The sequence below is a fragment of the Neoarius graeffei genome, chromosome 28 (genome assembly GCF_027579695.1).
Source record: "Neoarius graeffei isolate fNeoGra1 chromosome 28, fNeoGra1.pri, whole genome shotgun sequence".
Taxonomy (NCBI): Eukaryota; Metazoa; Chordata; class Actinopteri; order Siluriformes; family Ariidae; genus Neoarius; species Neoarius graeffei.
The window spans coordinates 34,372,051-34,384,975 of record NC_083596.1 but is presented as its reverse complement, the minus strand read 5'-3'; the positions used below and the strand labels follow the sequence as shown (position 1 = coordinate 34,384,975).

General features: G+C 44.1%; 1 protein-coding gene across 1 annotated transcript in view; it reads left to right on the top strand.

The window, feature by feature from the left end:
• The window catches only part of lamc3 (laminin, gamma 3), a 574,068-nt gene that overhangs the window by 531,282 nt on the left and 29,861 nt on the right, over positions 1-12,925 (top strand). Inside the window, exons 18-19 of the mRNA XM_060912770.1 lie at positions 5,048-5,240; positions 12,645-12,895. Coding sequence (XP_060768753.1) covers positions 5,048-5,240; positions 12,645-12,895 — 444 coding nt within the window. The remainder of the gene's footprint in view (positions 1-5,047; positions 5,241-12,644; positions 12,896-12,925) is intronic.

Here is a 12,925-nt window from a genome sequence, read left to right as displayed (position 1 = left end):
TTTGATCTACACACATGACAGCCTCTGTACTTGGACCATCTGTTATATTAGACCACAAATTTCCCAAATTACATTCAATATGTTGTCTACAAGCCCTGATATATTTTATACACAAAGCTCTGAGGCATGTTAATAGACCTAGTGCCAGGTTTACATGGAAACTTTTTTTTTAAAGGACAAACTTTTTATTCTTGTCAGAGTGCGCGAGAGAGGCGGATGTAAGTGCAGAAGTGTTCAATATCATACACTGAGATTTAAACACAAAGTGCATGAAACACACACAATGGCAAACAGACTGAATCAGCAGGCAAGGTCATAAACAAGATAACAGGCAAGAGGTCGATCAAGGTGCAGACAGGTTATTGGAGGCAAAACGAAGACGAGAACTAGGAATGAGAACAGGAGTCGAGAAACCAGGAAATCAACAGGAACGGGAAACAAGGCTCGGTATGCACACTAGACATGACATAATACATCACGTAGCATTACCCTTGGTGCAGTCCTTAAATAGCCCAACATAGTTCACTGATTGAAAACAGGTGTGCCTTGTTCACAGCACGCGCGCTGTAGCCCACTCGGCGCGCGTGCAGCCCGAAGTGTGCCTTCGAGTGCACACGCCACAGCGTGCAGGACTGACAAAACCCCCTCCCAAAGAGCTCCCTCTGGGAGTGAAAATCCATAATTCTTGGCCTCGGTGGGGGTTCGGGCTAAGGCTGTGGACACGACTTGGGTTCTGGGCTGGGAGTAAGCTTGACCTCAGGACTTGACTCTGGACTGGACTTGGGCTCTGAAGATGACATGGACTCTGGGCTAGACTCAGGTTCTGTGGACGATGAGGACTCGGTCTCAGGCTCTGGAGACGGCTCTGGAGACAGCTCTGGCTTGGGCTCAGGCTCTGGAGATGGCTCGAGCTTCGTAGAGGGCTCTGGACTGGGCTCAGGTGTCGTAGAGGGCTCTGGACTGGGCTCAGGCGTCGTAGCGGGCTCTGGAGCAAGAACTGGCTCCGTAGAGGGCTCTGGAACAGGAACTGGCTCTGTAGAGGGCTCTGGAGCAGGAACTGGATCTGGAGCAGGCACTGGATCTGGAGCAAGTGCGGCATAGGAGTGGGATTCGACACTGGCTGCGGCGCAGGCTCTGGAGCAGGCTCTGGCACGGGAGCGGACGCTGTCTCTGGCACGGGAGCGGATGCTGGCTCTGGCACGGGAGCAGACACTGGCTCTGGAGCAGGTGCTGGCACGGACTCTGGCTCCGCCTCTGGCTCAAGAGCAGGTGCTGGTGCTGACTCTGGCTCCGCCTCTGGCTCGAGAGCAGGCACTGGCATGGAAACAGGAACAGTTGTGGGAACAGGAACAGCTGCAGGCTCTGGCTGAGGAGCCAGCTCAAATACCAGCAGATGTATACCAGCCACTGGGGGAAGCTCTGGGGCAATGGTCTCCTCAGCTGAGTCGGCCTCAGGAGTCGTTGTCCTTAGGAGGCACTCTAGAGCAGGGGTGTCCAAACTGATCCATAAAGGGCCGTGTGGCTGCAGGTTTTCATTCCAGCCATGCAGCAGTACACCTGATTTGGCTCATTCAATCAACTGACACCCACCCTTTAATCAAGGGCGGGTGTGGCTGCAAGTATTTGACTGTGTGAAGACAGTTCAGTTGATTGAATGAGCCAAGTCAGGTGTGCTGCTGCATGGCTGGAATGAAAACCTGCAGCCACACGGCCCTTTATGGATCAGTTTGGACACCCCTGCTCTAGAGCAATGGCCTCCTCCACTGCATCAACCACTAGCCTGATTGCCCCTCCCCAAAGATTTTCAAGGGGTTCCTCCTTAACTAGTGAATCATATATGAACTTGAGCATGGCAAAGAAAGTCTGAGAGTGACCAAGGCATGGGTGTTCTACACGAATTAGATAGTCCACCCATCTGCATGCTCGTCCAGCAATGAATGTGATGATGAGGCTAACCCAGATGGGTTTGGGTGGCTTGGCCTCTAGGAAGTCTTCATAAAGAACCTCACACTAGACGCAGAATCCAGCTGGGTGATAATCTCCTTCGTAGGGCATAGGAGGGTAAGCATCTGTTTGTCGGCGGAAATATGTGGTTAGCGGCAGAGACAGGGAAACCTGGAAGTGGCGTGGAATCGCGTATTGAAAAACATCTGCTACATCCATTGTATGGCGAAGTATTCTGTCAGAGTATGCGAGCGAGGCGGATGTAAGTGCAGAAGTGTTCAATATCCGACAGTGCGATTTAAACATAAAGTGCATGAAACACACACAATGGCAAACGGTGCGAATCAGCAGGCAAGGTCATAAACAGGATAACAGGCAAGAGGTCGATCGAGGTGCAGACAGGATATCGGAGGCAAAACGAGGACGAGAACTAGGAATGAGAACAGGAGTCAAGAAACCAGGAAATCAACAGGAATGGGAAACAAGGCTCGGTATGCACACTAGGCATAATACTTCACGTAGCATTACCCTCGGTGCAGTCCTTAAATTGCCCAACATAGTTCACTGATTGAAAACAGGTGTGCCTTGTTCACGGCACGCGCGCTGTAGCCCACTCGGCGCACGTGCAGCCCGAGGCGCGCCTTCAGGTGCACGCGCCATGGCCCACAGGACTGACAATTCTGAACAATAAATTTAGAAGTTTGGACACCTTGTCCATCATATACAGTTAAATTCATAGTGGAGGGGAGCGCACTGAGAAGAGCAGATCCATATTAAGAGAATATGCTGATGCATTGACCTGATTTTTGATGGCTTTTGCAACCATAGAGAACCTGATCGTAAGTGCAAGGCAACATCTCTCATAAACAATTGACCACTGGACAATGAAATTTGTATATTTATTTACAGAAGATAGACGGGTTTTTATCTAGCATTGATTTTTTATTTGCTTTTCAAAAAAATAACATGGGATTCTTTCCGAACACATTTTATACTCACCGGGAGCTCCGCTTTTAGGCAGTGCCTATATATTTACACACACACACACAGTGTTCTCCCCAGAGCACTTTTGCATGTTGTAGCCGACACACTTTAATTTCATGCCGACATACTATTTTTTTTGCTCCAACACTCACTGAAAAATCACATCAGATTTCTACTTTGCAATGTTTGGAGCATATTTTGAGGGAAAATCAGTGTTTTGGGCCAGTTTGCTGCCATGATGTGCTTAGGCAGACTGGAAATACCCCTGGGAAATCCCCAATCACAACAAATGCCCTCAATCACTTTGCTGCTGCACTGGTACCATGATGCTTCAGTGTGCGGGCGAGCACCCTTGCACTGACGTCACATTTACCTTAGCAACCATCGCTACCCTATGCCTAGGGAACAAGCAAACTTTGTTTCCATACTGTTCACATACTGGAGCCAAGCAAAGTTGTCTGGCATCTGTCACCCAAAGAAAACTACAGTGAAAAAAACTCTACTACCTAATAACAAGAAATATTAATTTGCAGTACATTATTTTCTTCAAGTCTTCAGCCAGACTGTGTGTGTGTGTGTGTGTGTGTGTGTGTGTACGAGGGTAAGTCAAAAAGTTCTAAGACAGATGTTATAATTTCAAAAGTTGTGAAAGACATCCCCCAGAATTCTACAAAGAAGGAACTCTCCGATGAAAACACCACTTGCAGAAGTGATTAGACTTAAATGTAGAATGTATAGAAAAATAGCTTTATGTTCATAAAGATTTTTTTCAATTTGTCTTAGAACTTTTTGACTTACCCTCATATATATATATATATATATATATATATATATATATATATATATATATATATATGTGTGTGTGTGTGTGTATATATATATATATATATATCTCATTATCTCTCTAGCCGCTTTATCCTTCTACAGGGTCGCAGGCAAGCTGGAGCCTATCCCAGCTGACTACGGGCGAAAGGCGGGGTACACCCTGGACAAGTCGCCAGGTCATCACAGGGCTGACACACAGACACAGACAACCATTCACACCCACATTCACACCTACGGTCAATTTAGAGTCACCAGTTAACCTAACCTGCATGTCTTTGGACTGTGGGGGAAACCGGAGAACCCGGAGGAAACCCACGCGGACACGGGGAGAACATGCAAACTCCACACAGAAAGGCCCTCGCCGGCCCCGGGGCTCGAACCCAGGACCTTCTTGCTGTGAGGCGACAGCGCTAACCACTACACCACCGTGCCGCCCATATATATATATAATATAAACCTTCGGACATTATGTGTACAATTGTACACATGAAGTTCCATAGCATTTTTCCTGATCCCAGGAGGAATCAGGTGCACTCAAAGTGGAAAATAGCACTGGACCATATATAGTCTACTGGAATAATAATAATAATAGAGATATTGGGTTCTGCTGAAATTGCTTTCATACACTCATGTTATTTTTCCCAACCCTAAAATGTGTGCCAGTGTATCTTATCATGAAAATAAGAAATGTTTGATTCCATCAAAGTTATTAATTTATTTCATTCAAAATCTAATTAAAAAGCAGAGATTCGCCACGATGTTGACAGTCAGTGGGAGCTGCTATTACTGTTTACATATTTGAATGGTGCACTGTGATTGGTCAAGCAGAGATATCGGGTTCTGCTGAAAATCAGTGGTGGTGTTTGTTGTGGATTGGAAAGAAAGGAGATATACAATGCAGAAAAACCTGGCCGATATCACGTTTTACATAAAATTGATTTTGGAAATTTGAATAGCGATCAAATGCCATATATAACAGAATGCCATATAAAATAGAAACCTGGAAATCCTTCAGTGAGACTTTTCCTAGTCCCTTTCTTAGGATAAAAAAACAGAAACAACTAATGTTCTGCCTAATGTCCATATCTTTATTCATATTTATATACTGCAAATCCTTATTCATATATAGCTTGTTATGCATCATCACATTGCATTAAATTTTGATAAATGGACTGCAAGTGACAACTGAATGAATAAAGTCAATGAAATATGAACATTTGATAAGAACACAATACAGTCAAGTTTGTGCACCTTACTGCATTTCTTTTCTTTGTTTTGTTTTTTTTCCTCACAGGCAACTAAACTCAAAAGTCAACTGTACAGTTTAGAGAGATTGCTTTCCAAGTATGACTGCAAGAGCTTCAGGCATCAAATCTATGTGCGTCCAAAACATGTACTCCAGCATCACAGGCTCGAGAATCACTTGCATGGGCATCAAGGGGAGGATTACTTACCCAATGCTCTGGAGGATTTTCTCACTATCCAAGGTAAAATAAGTTAATGGAGAAATTGCTTTCACATTCTCAGATTGTTTTTTTTTTCCCCCAACCCTAAAATGTGTGCCAATGTATCTAAGAATGTTTTCGTCATCCATGGAGGAAATCTAGGCAATTAGACTAGTGTTATTATATTAGAGATACAAAGCCAAATCGGGAAACTGGAGACATAGTCAGGGACGGGTAAGGTTCAGTCGATCGGCAAACAGAATATCAGAGATCAGGCGAGAGAATGAAGTCAGAAATAAATGTGAACAGGGTTAAATAACCGGAAGTCAGGCAGTTAGTCAAATGGCTTGGTAAAGTCAGGCACAGGGACACAGAACATTACATCGCAAAGTCATAGTGTGACAGCTGAGCTTATATAGGGAAGGTGATTGCCAGGTAGATGTTGAGGTTAGAATTCTGGTGACGAGGGGTGCTGTGGCACTTGGGAAGTGTAGTCCAGAGTGGCCATGTCATACATGTCAACCTATACGGAATGTCCGTATTTTATACGGATTTGATTCAATAAACGTAGTATACGGGCGTACAAATAAAGTTATACGGATTCTTTAAAAAAACTTCAATATTTATTTAGAGCAATAATCAATTCCCACGATGATAAAAGAGCGCATAACATTTACAAACGTACTGTACACCACAGAAAGCACAGACAGCCAGTAAAGAGTCTTATGAAATCGGGCGTTATCTTGTGGTAGCGAGACTTCGTTCCACTTCTGATCATGCACACACCGCATTGCGAGAATCCCGCCAACCGTGAAGTAACATTTTGTTTGAAAAGCGTATTTCCACCTGAGCGACTTTCAATAGCGACTGAAAAGATTCTGAATGGGCACTCCAGCAAAGAAATTCAAAACACAATACAATGGTAGGTTTCTCCCTGTGTAAAGTCAAACTGGTTTTTAATGGTGTTTGTTTACATTTGGGAAACACAGGGGAAAAATGTGTTTAGAAAACTGGAAAAAAAGTGTTTGAAAGTGAGATCACTGCAACTCAGCTGATTGGCTGGACCGAGCATTGCTAGTTAGCTGATTATCAATTGCAGCTGGGCTCGTTGCAGCTGAGTGTGAGCTGCAAACCAAAGGCTCATAGGTGTGTTAATCAGCTGATTAGTTGTGGGGTGGTGGGAGACTAGTAAGAGTTACTTTAAAACTGTTGTGCTTCTGACCTACTTGAGTTAACACTGCAAATGTGGCATTTGGGAAACTGGAGAGGTAGCCGGTAAGCATTTGTATTTTGTTCTGCTTTATTTAATGTTGAAATTTATTGTGCTGCATCTCTGTGTTTGGTATTTGCTTTGACAATGCGTGGCCATGCAACAGTGTTGGGCTTTCTATTTGAGTACACGCAGTGTAGTGTTTGTACTCCATTGTTGGTGTCTTATTGTTGTGTGGTTAAGTATAAACCTGGGCACAGATTCCTTCATTGCAATATTTATCTGCATTATATGGTATTGGTAGTTGCAGTGGATTTGTGGGCTACTTAAAGCAGCTGTGAATGGCCAAATTGAGCATACTACTATGGCTTGTGTGGTTGTATTGGTTCTTCTGGTAGTTTATTTCCTTGTGATTTTAATGTGTATACTAAGTAGTTAAATCTTATTTTTCTACAGTCATATTTAAGTGTTATCTGGTTTGTAGTTTAAAATATTTATTCTCATGTCTATTTTGCATAAGTATTTAAGGCGTATTTGCATAGTGCATTTCTACATGCGTATTTTGCACAGAAGCTTTGCATTTTTGCATTTTAACTGTTAATAATTGTTGTGGTTTTTATATTTTCAAAGGTTTTTCACCTAAGGAGAAAATTAAAGCTAAAGGAAAAGTGCTAAGAGCTAAAGAGAGAACTAAAGACTTAAAGAGCTAAAGACCTGTTAACTGTTTCTACCATCTACCTGCCTTTGCAATTTTATGGATGTGCCTTGAACTTTAATAAAAAGAGGAAACGGAAACAGTTGTCTTGTCGAATCCTTTGAGTGAAGTCCAGTTACCCTAAACCTCCACCAGATGCCACAATCCTTTATTCAAGTTGGGGAAATTGCACAGAAATAACCAAACAAAACTGACACGACTTGACACCCTGAATGGAAGGACCTTTTTCAATGGCATAATCCAACCGGCAGCCTCCAAAAACGACGAATACTCACACTGCACACTGTGTGCGTGACAAAGTTGCAGCATCGGGAGTGTATGATGTGAAAGAACATTTCAAATTGAAACTAAACATCAGCGGAATGCAAGCCAAAGGCAAAATCAGCCACTGATAACAGTACTGTATTTGCGCGCTCAAAAACTGATATGCCAACAACTGGGAAAGACAGAAAACACAAAGTAGTGGGAGTTTTAGTTCAAGTTAGGCAGTGCTCTGTTTACCCCACAGTAATGCTGACTGTGAGAGAGTTCTCTCAAGTCAGGAAGATACACACAGAGAGCAGAAAGAACCTGAATGCAGACACACTGACCTGGCCTACTGCAGTGTAAGATCAACACAGCTAGACACTTGCTGTGACATGCAGCCTAGTGAGGTATTGGTGCAGAGTGCTAAAAAAGCTGTCATGGAGTACAATTCAGAACATTAGAGTGACACTTTGTGTTTTTGTCAAACATTGGAGCTTTGTATTCATTCTGAAGGTTTATTGTTATTAATATTGAATAAAAAGTAACTGGGATATCTCATCTCATCTCATTATCTCTAGCCGCTTTATCCTTCTACAGGGTCGCAGGCAAGCTGGAGCCTATCCCAGCTGACTACGGGCGAAAGGCGGGGTACACCCTGGACAAGTCGCCAGGTCATCACAGGGCTGACACATAGACACAGACAACCATTCACACTCACATTCACACCTACGGTCAATTTAGAGCCACCAGTTAACCTAACCTGCATGTCTTTGGACTGTGGGGGAAACCGGAGCACCCGGAGGAAACCCACGCGGACACGGGGAGAACATGCAAACTCCACACAGAAAGGCCCTCGCCGGCCCCGGGGCTCGAACCCAGGACCTTCTTGCTGTGAGGCGACAGCGCTAACCACTACACCACCGTGCCGCGTAACTGGGATATATTATTGTTAATTATCATTCAGATTTTAGGTAAAATATTTTAATTTGCATCTTCTAAGGATTTTATAAGGGAAATAAGGATTTTGGAGGTTGGTTATACAGGTTTGATTGACCAAAGGTTGACATGCATGTGTCCTCAACAAGCAGCAGGTGCTGCCATGAGCCCCTCTGCCGTCCCACAGCACTCACAGGCAGTCAGTGTCACAGCAGTCTCGCGCAGCAATCCCAGCTGCAGTCAAAGCGGAGAGGAGTGGTGGGGGCACTCCTCTCCACTCCAGACTTCTAATGAATCACGCATCATGTGCAAAGCTGCCGCTATTCCCGCCCTGGCTTAGAGAGCGGGATGTAAATGTTTCTTCACTGTCACACTAAATCACTGCATTTTACTCATACAGCCTCAGTCACTTACTCGCCTCGTCCACTGTGTGTGCCGTTGACATAAGCTAAACATCTAGCTCCTCATGTCTGTCTAAACTGTACACTCAAATACAGAAGGGAGTGGGAATCAAACCCTGAATTCAAAGGCTGGTTGAAACCGTTTATTGGGGATGATACACGGGCATACTGCCTGTATTGTAAGGCTGATTTCTATGCCAAACTTTGTAACATTAAAAAAAACACATGGCAACTCAAAAACATGCTCAAAAGGCAAAGCCTTATAACAGTTCCACCCAAAGCAAGCTGCCATTAATGTGTAAAAAAATTGACTCTGCAAAAAAGGCTGAAGCCGCCATGGCATTAGCTATTGCTGAACACTGTTCCCTGCTGGCATGTGATCACATTGGGGAAGCATGTAAAGCTGCTTTCTCAGACTCCACTGCTGCTACTCACTTCAAAATGCACTGGACAAAGTGCACGGAAATGATTAATGGTGTTCTAGCACCATGCTTTCTAAAAAAGTTGGTTGCAGATGTGGGTGACCAGCGTTTCAGCCTCCTCCTTGATGAGTCCACAGATGTAAGTGTTTCTAAGTACTTGGGGGTTGTGATAAGGTACTTCAGTGACACCAAACACACAATTGTCTCAACATTTCTGGGGCTAGCTGAGTTGGAGGGAGGAGGTGCCAGATCTATAGCCCGAGCTGTTGTGGCTTTCCTGGAGAAGTGTTGTCTTAAAGAGAAACTCCTGGGGATGGGGACTGACAATGCCTCCGTTATAACAGGGATTAACAATGGGGTTCATAAAGTGCTGAAGGAGGAGTATGGCCTTAAAGATCTGGTTCTTATTCACTGTGTATGTCACTCTCTACAGCTTGCTGTGAGCCATGCTTCCAATGACACCATCCCCCGTAGTGTGGAGTACTTAGACTTATAACTGGTTTTCAGTGTCTCCAAAACGCAGGGAGGCCTGCAAAGCACCATATGAGACCATCAACTGTGGGGAGAAACCCTTACAAATAACCAAGGTGTGTGCTACACATTGGCTCTCCATTGAACCAGCGGTTTCACATATTTTGGACCAGTGGGAGGCACTTAAACTGCATTTCGCAGTCACCAAGTCCAGTGAACACTGCTACATGGCTGAGGTTTTGTACTCCATGTACAATGATCCTCAAAACATCTTGTATCTGACTTTTTTGAAGTTAGTACTGGGTGAGGTACAGTTGGCCATCAAGGCTTTTGAGGGAGAGCAGGTAGATCCTCTTAAACTTCTTGACAGCTTGGTTAGCCTGATAGTCTATGAGTTACAGGGTGCTGAATCCACTGGCAAATATTGATGTGCTCAAAGAGCCAACGGATGGATGCATCAGTCCCAAACCATACCTTGGTTACCTTTTTGAGTCAAAGGCAGCTGAGCTCCATCTTGCGCCTGAGGAGAAGGACAATGTCCGAAAGCGGTGTGTAGCCTTCACCATCTCCCTCACTAATGAGTTGAGGGTGAGACTGCTAGACAACATCGAAGCATTGCAGTACATGTCAGTTTTCAACGTAGAGGAAACTCTGAAGCACAATAAGAGCCTGGGAGAAATAGAAAAAATAGCCAAGCTCCTTGGCTACTCTCCTGCACAGATAGACAAGATTGTCCAGCAATGGTGTGTCATCCATCTTAGTAAGTGGAATGAAACAGAAAACACAGTGGGCTTCTGGAGTGAGATTTGGAAGTTCAGGGATGCAGCTGATATCAACCCGTTTCAGGAACTTGCCATGGCTGCTGTGTCTGTGTTGTCTTTGCCATATTCAAATGCTGAAGTCGAGAGATTATTCAGCCAGATGAGTGTGGTAAAAAGCAAACTTAGAAATCGGATGTCCTTGCAAACCTTTAACTCCATCCTGCATGTCCAATTCGGTCTGAAGCTGTCTGGTGAGGCTTGCTATGAGCACAAGCTGCCTGATGATGTTTTGCAGCTCTTTGGCACATCAGGTGCTTACTCATTTAAGTCAGCTTCCTCAGTTGCTGAACCTGCCATAGGAAGCCTTGACCATAATGAGGATGACCTACTCTTTCTGTGAGCCAGCACAGCTTGTGTGTGTGGAGGGAGGGTCTGAAAAAAAAAAAAACAATGAATGTGAATTAGGGCCAGCCTACTTAGCATCATTTACTTACATTGCCATTGACAGTTTTTTTTCTATTGTCTCTTTTTAGTCCATTAAGATTGTTAATGTTGTCATGTTAAAATAGAAAAAAATGTTATGTTATGACCTTGTTGTAGGCTCCTAAGTGGAGCAGAAACTTAAGACCCCCCCCCCCCCCCCCCCCCCAAAAAAAAAAAAAAAACAACTAAAAAAAAAAAAACCTAAGTAACTCTGCCAGAGTGTCTTTTTTGGGTCACTTTGCCGGTCCCAAGCCTGGATAAAGGAGGAAAAAAAAACAGTTTTTTGATTCTATTTGATATTCTAACATTTAACAATACAGGACAAAATTGATTTATGTAACGTGGAAAGTGCCTTGAGATAATTGTATTATGATTTGGCGCTATATAAATAAAAAAAATTGACTAAAGTCATCAAGTTATTTTGAGAAGTGATGGCCTATTTCAATGGCAAAATTTTAAAAAAAGAAGAAAGTTCATTTGCAGTTCTAAACATATTTAGGGTGTTTGTTACTCACTTTATGTCTCTCCCACGACGTTATTCCTCTCTCCTACAGCGTCCATTACAATTACTTGCAAATTGTCAATTATGCAAATTAGGCGATGATGTTATTTAGCGACTTCTAGCAACTTTAAGGGCAGCCAATAGCGACTTTCCTTACTGAGGAGTTGGCAACACTGAGGCTGCTCCGAAATCAGGTTTTCAGCACTGTTACTGACAGCAGGAAAAAGACATGGTGGTGACCGAGGTGTGTAGGGCCATTGCAAACGATGATGGCTCTAGAGAGACAGCGGGAACTGTAGATAATTTAGAGAGTTGGCAGCTGAGGTCTTATGATTTTCTGGGTGCAGTTGATGACAAACTCCGCAGTGGTACAGGTGGTATAACATGTTGAGATGCAATACGTAAGGATGCTTTCAATGCTACAGCAGTAAAAGGTGACAAGCAGATCTTGGCTAAGTTTTACTTTCCGAAAGTAGAACCGTGGTTTTGCCTTCTTTAACAGTGCTTTGATATTGGCAGTCCATGATGCATTCTCTGACATGTAGAGGAACTTAAAACTTGACACTCTTTCCACCATTGCTGAAGAGTGGAGTGTGTCTATCACCACCTTTCCTGAAATCAATGATAAGCTCTTTGGTCTTACTGGTGTTTGGAGATAAGCTATTGTCTTAGCACCACCTCGCCAGGTGCTGGACTTCCTCTCTATAGGCAGACTCATTGTTATATTTCTGGGTTTGTGAGCTGTAAAAATGAACAGTAGATTTATTACAGAAAGACTCATTAAGGAAAGATTAAACCTTAACCTTGTCACTTTTTCAGAGATTTGCTCATTGGGGAAAAAGTTCTAGTGAAAATCCCTGAGCTATAAGGGCCTCAGTATAGCAATATTAATTATCTCATCTCATTATCTCTAGCCGCTTTATCCTGTTCTACAGGGTCGCAGGCAAGCTGGAGCCTATCCCAGCTGACTACGGGCGAAAGGCGGGGTACACCCTGGACAAGTCGCCAGGTCATCACAGGGCTGACACACAGACACAGACAACCATTCACACTCACACCTACGGTCAATTTAGAGTCACCAGTTAACCTAACCTGCATGTCTTTGGACTGTGGGGGAAACCGGAGCACCCGGAGGAAACCCACGCGGACACGGGGAGAACATGCAAACTCCACACAGAAAGGCCCTCGCCGGCCACGGGGCTCGAACCCGGACCTTCTTGCTGTGAGGCGACAGCGCTAACCACTACACCACCGTGCCACCCCCAATATTAATTATGCAATTATTAATTTTTTGTACAGAGACACGGGAAGCTTTCATCCGCCAGTTCACACAGCTGGAAACATCTGCACAAGCCCTGCAGCTGCAGCTGCATGACTTTGCCAGTAGAATGAACTGCAGCCTCCTGAAGGAAGAAGGAAGCACAAGCAGTGAGGAAGAGAACAGTGCGCTGAAGGCAACTAACAAGTGTCGAGCTCTTGTGGACACATTTGCTGCTGTTACAGAATCGCAGGCACAGCTTCAGAAGATGATCTCAGACCTTAACAGTTTAGTAAGTGTGCACAAAATGTCAAGTCTACAC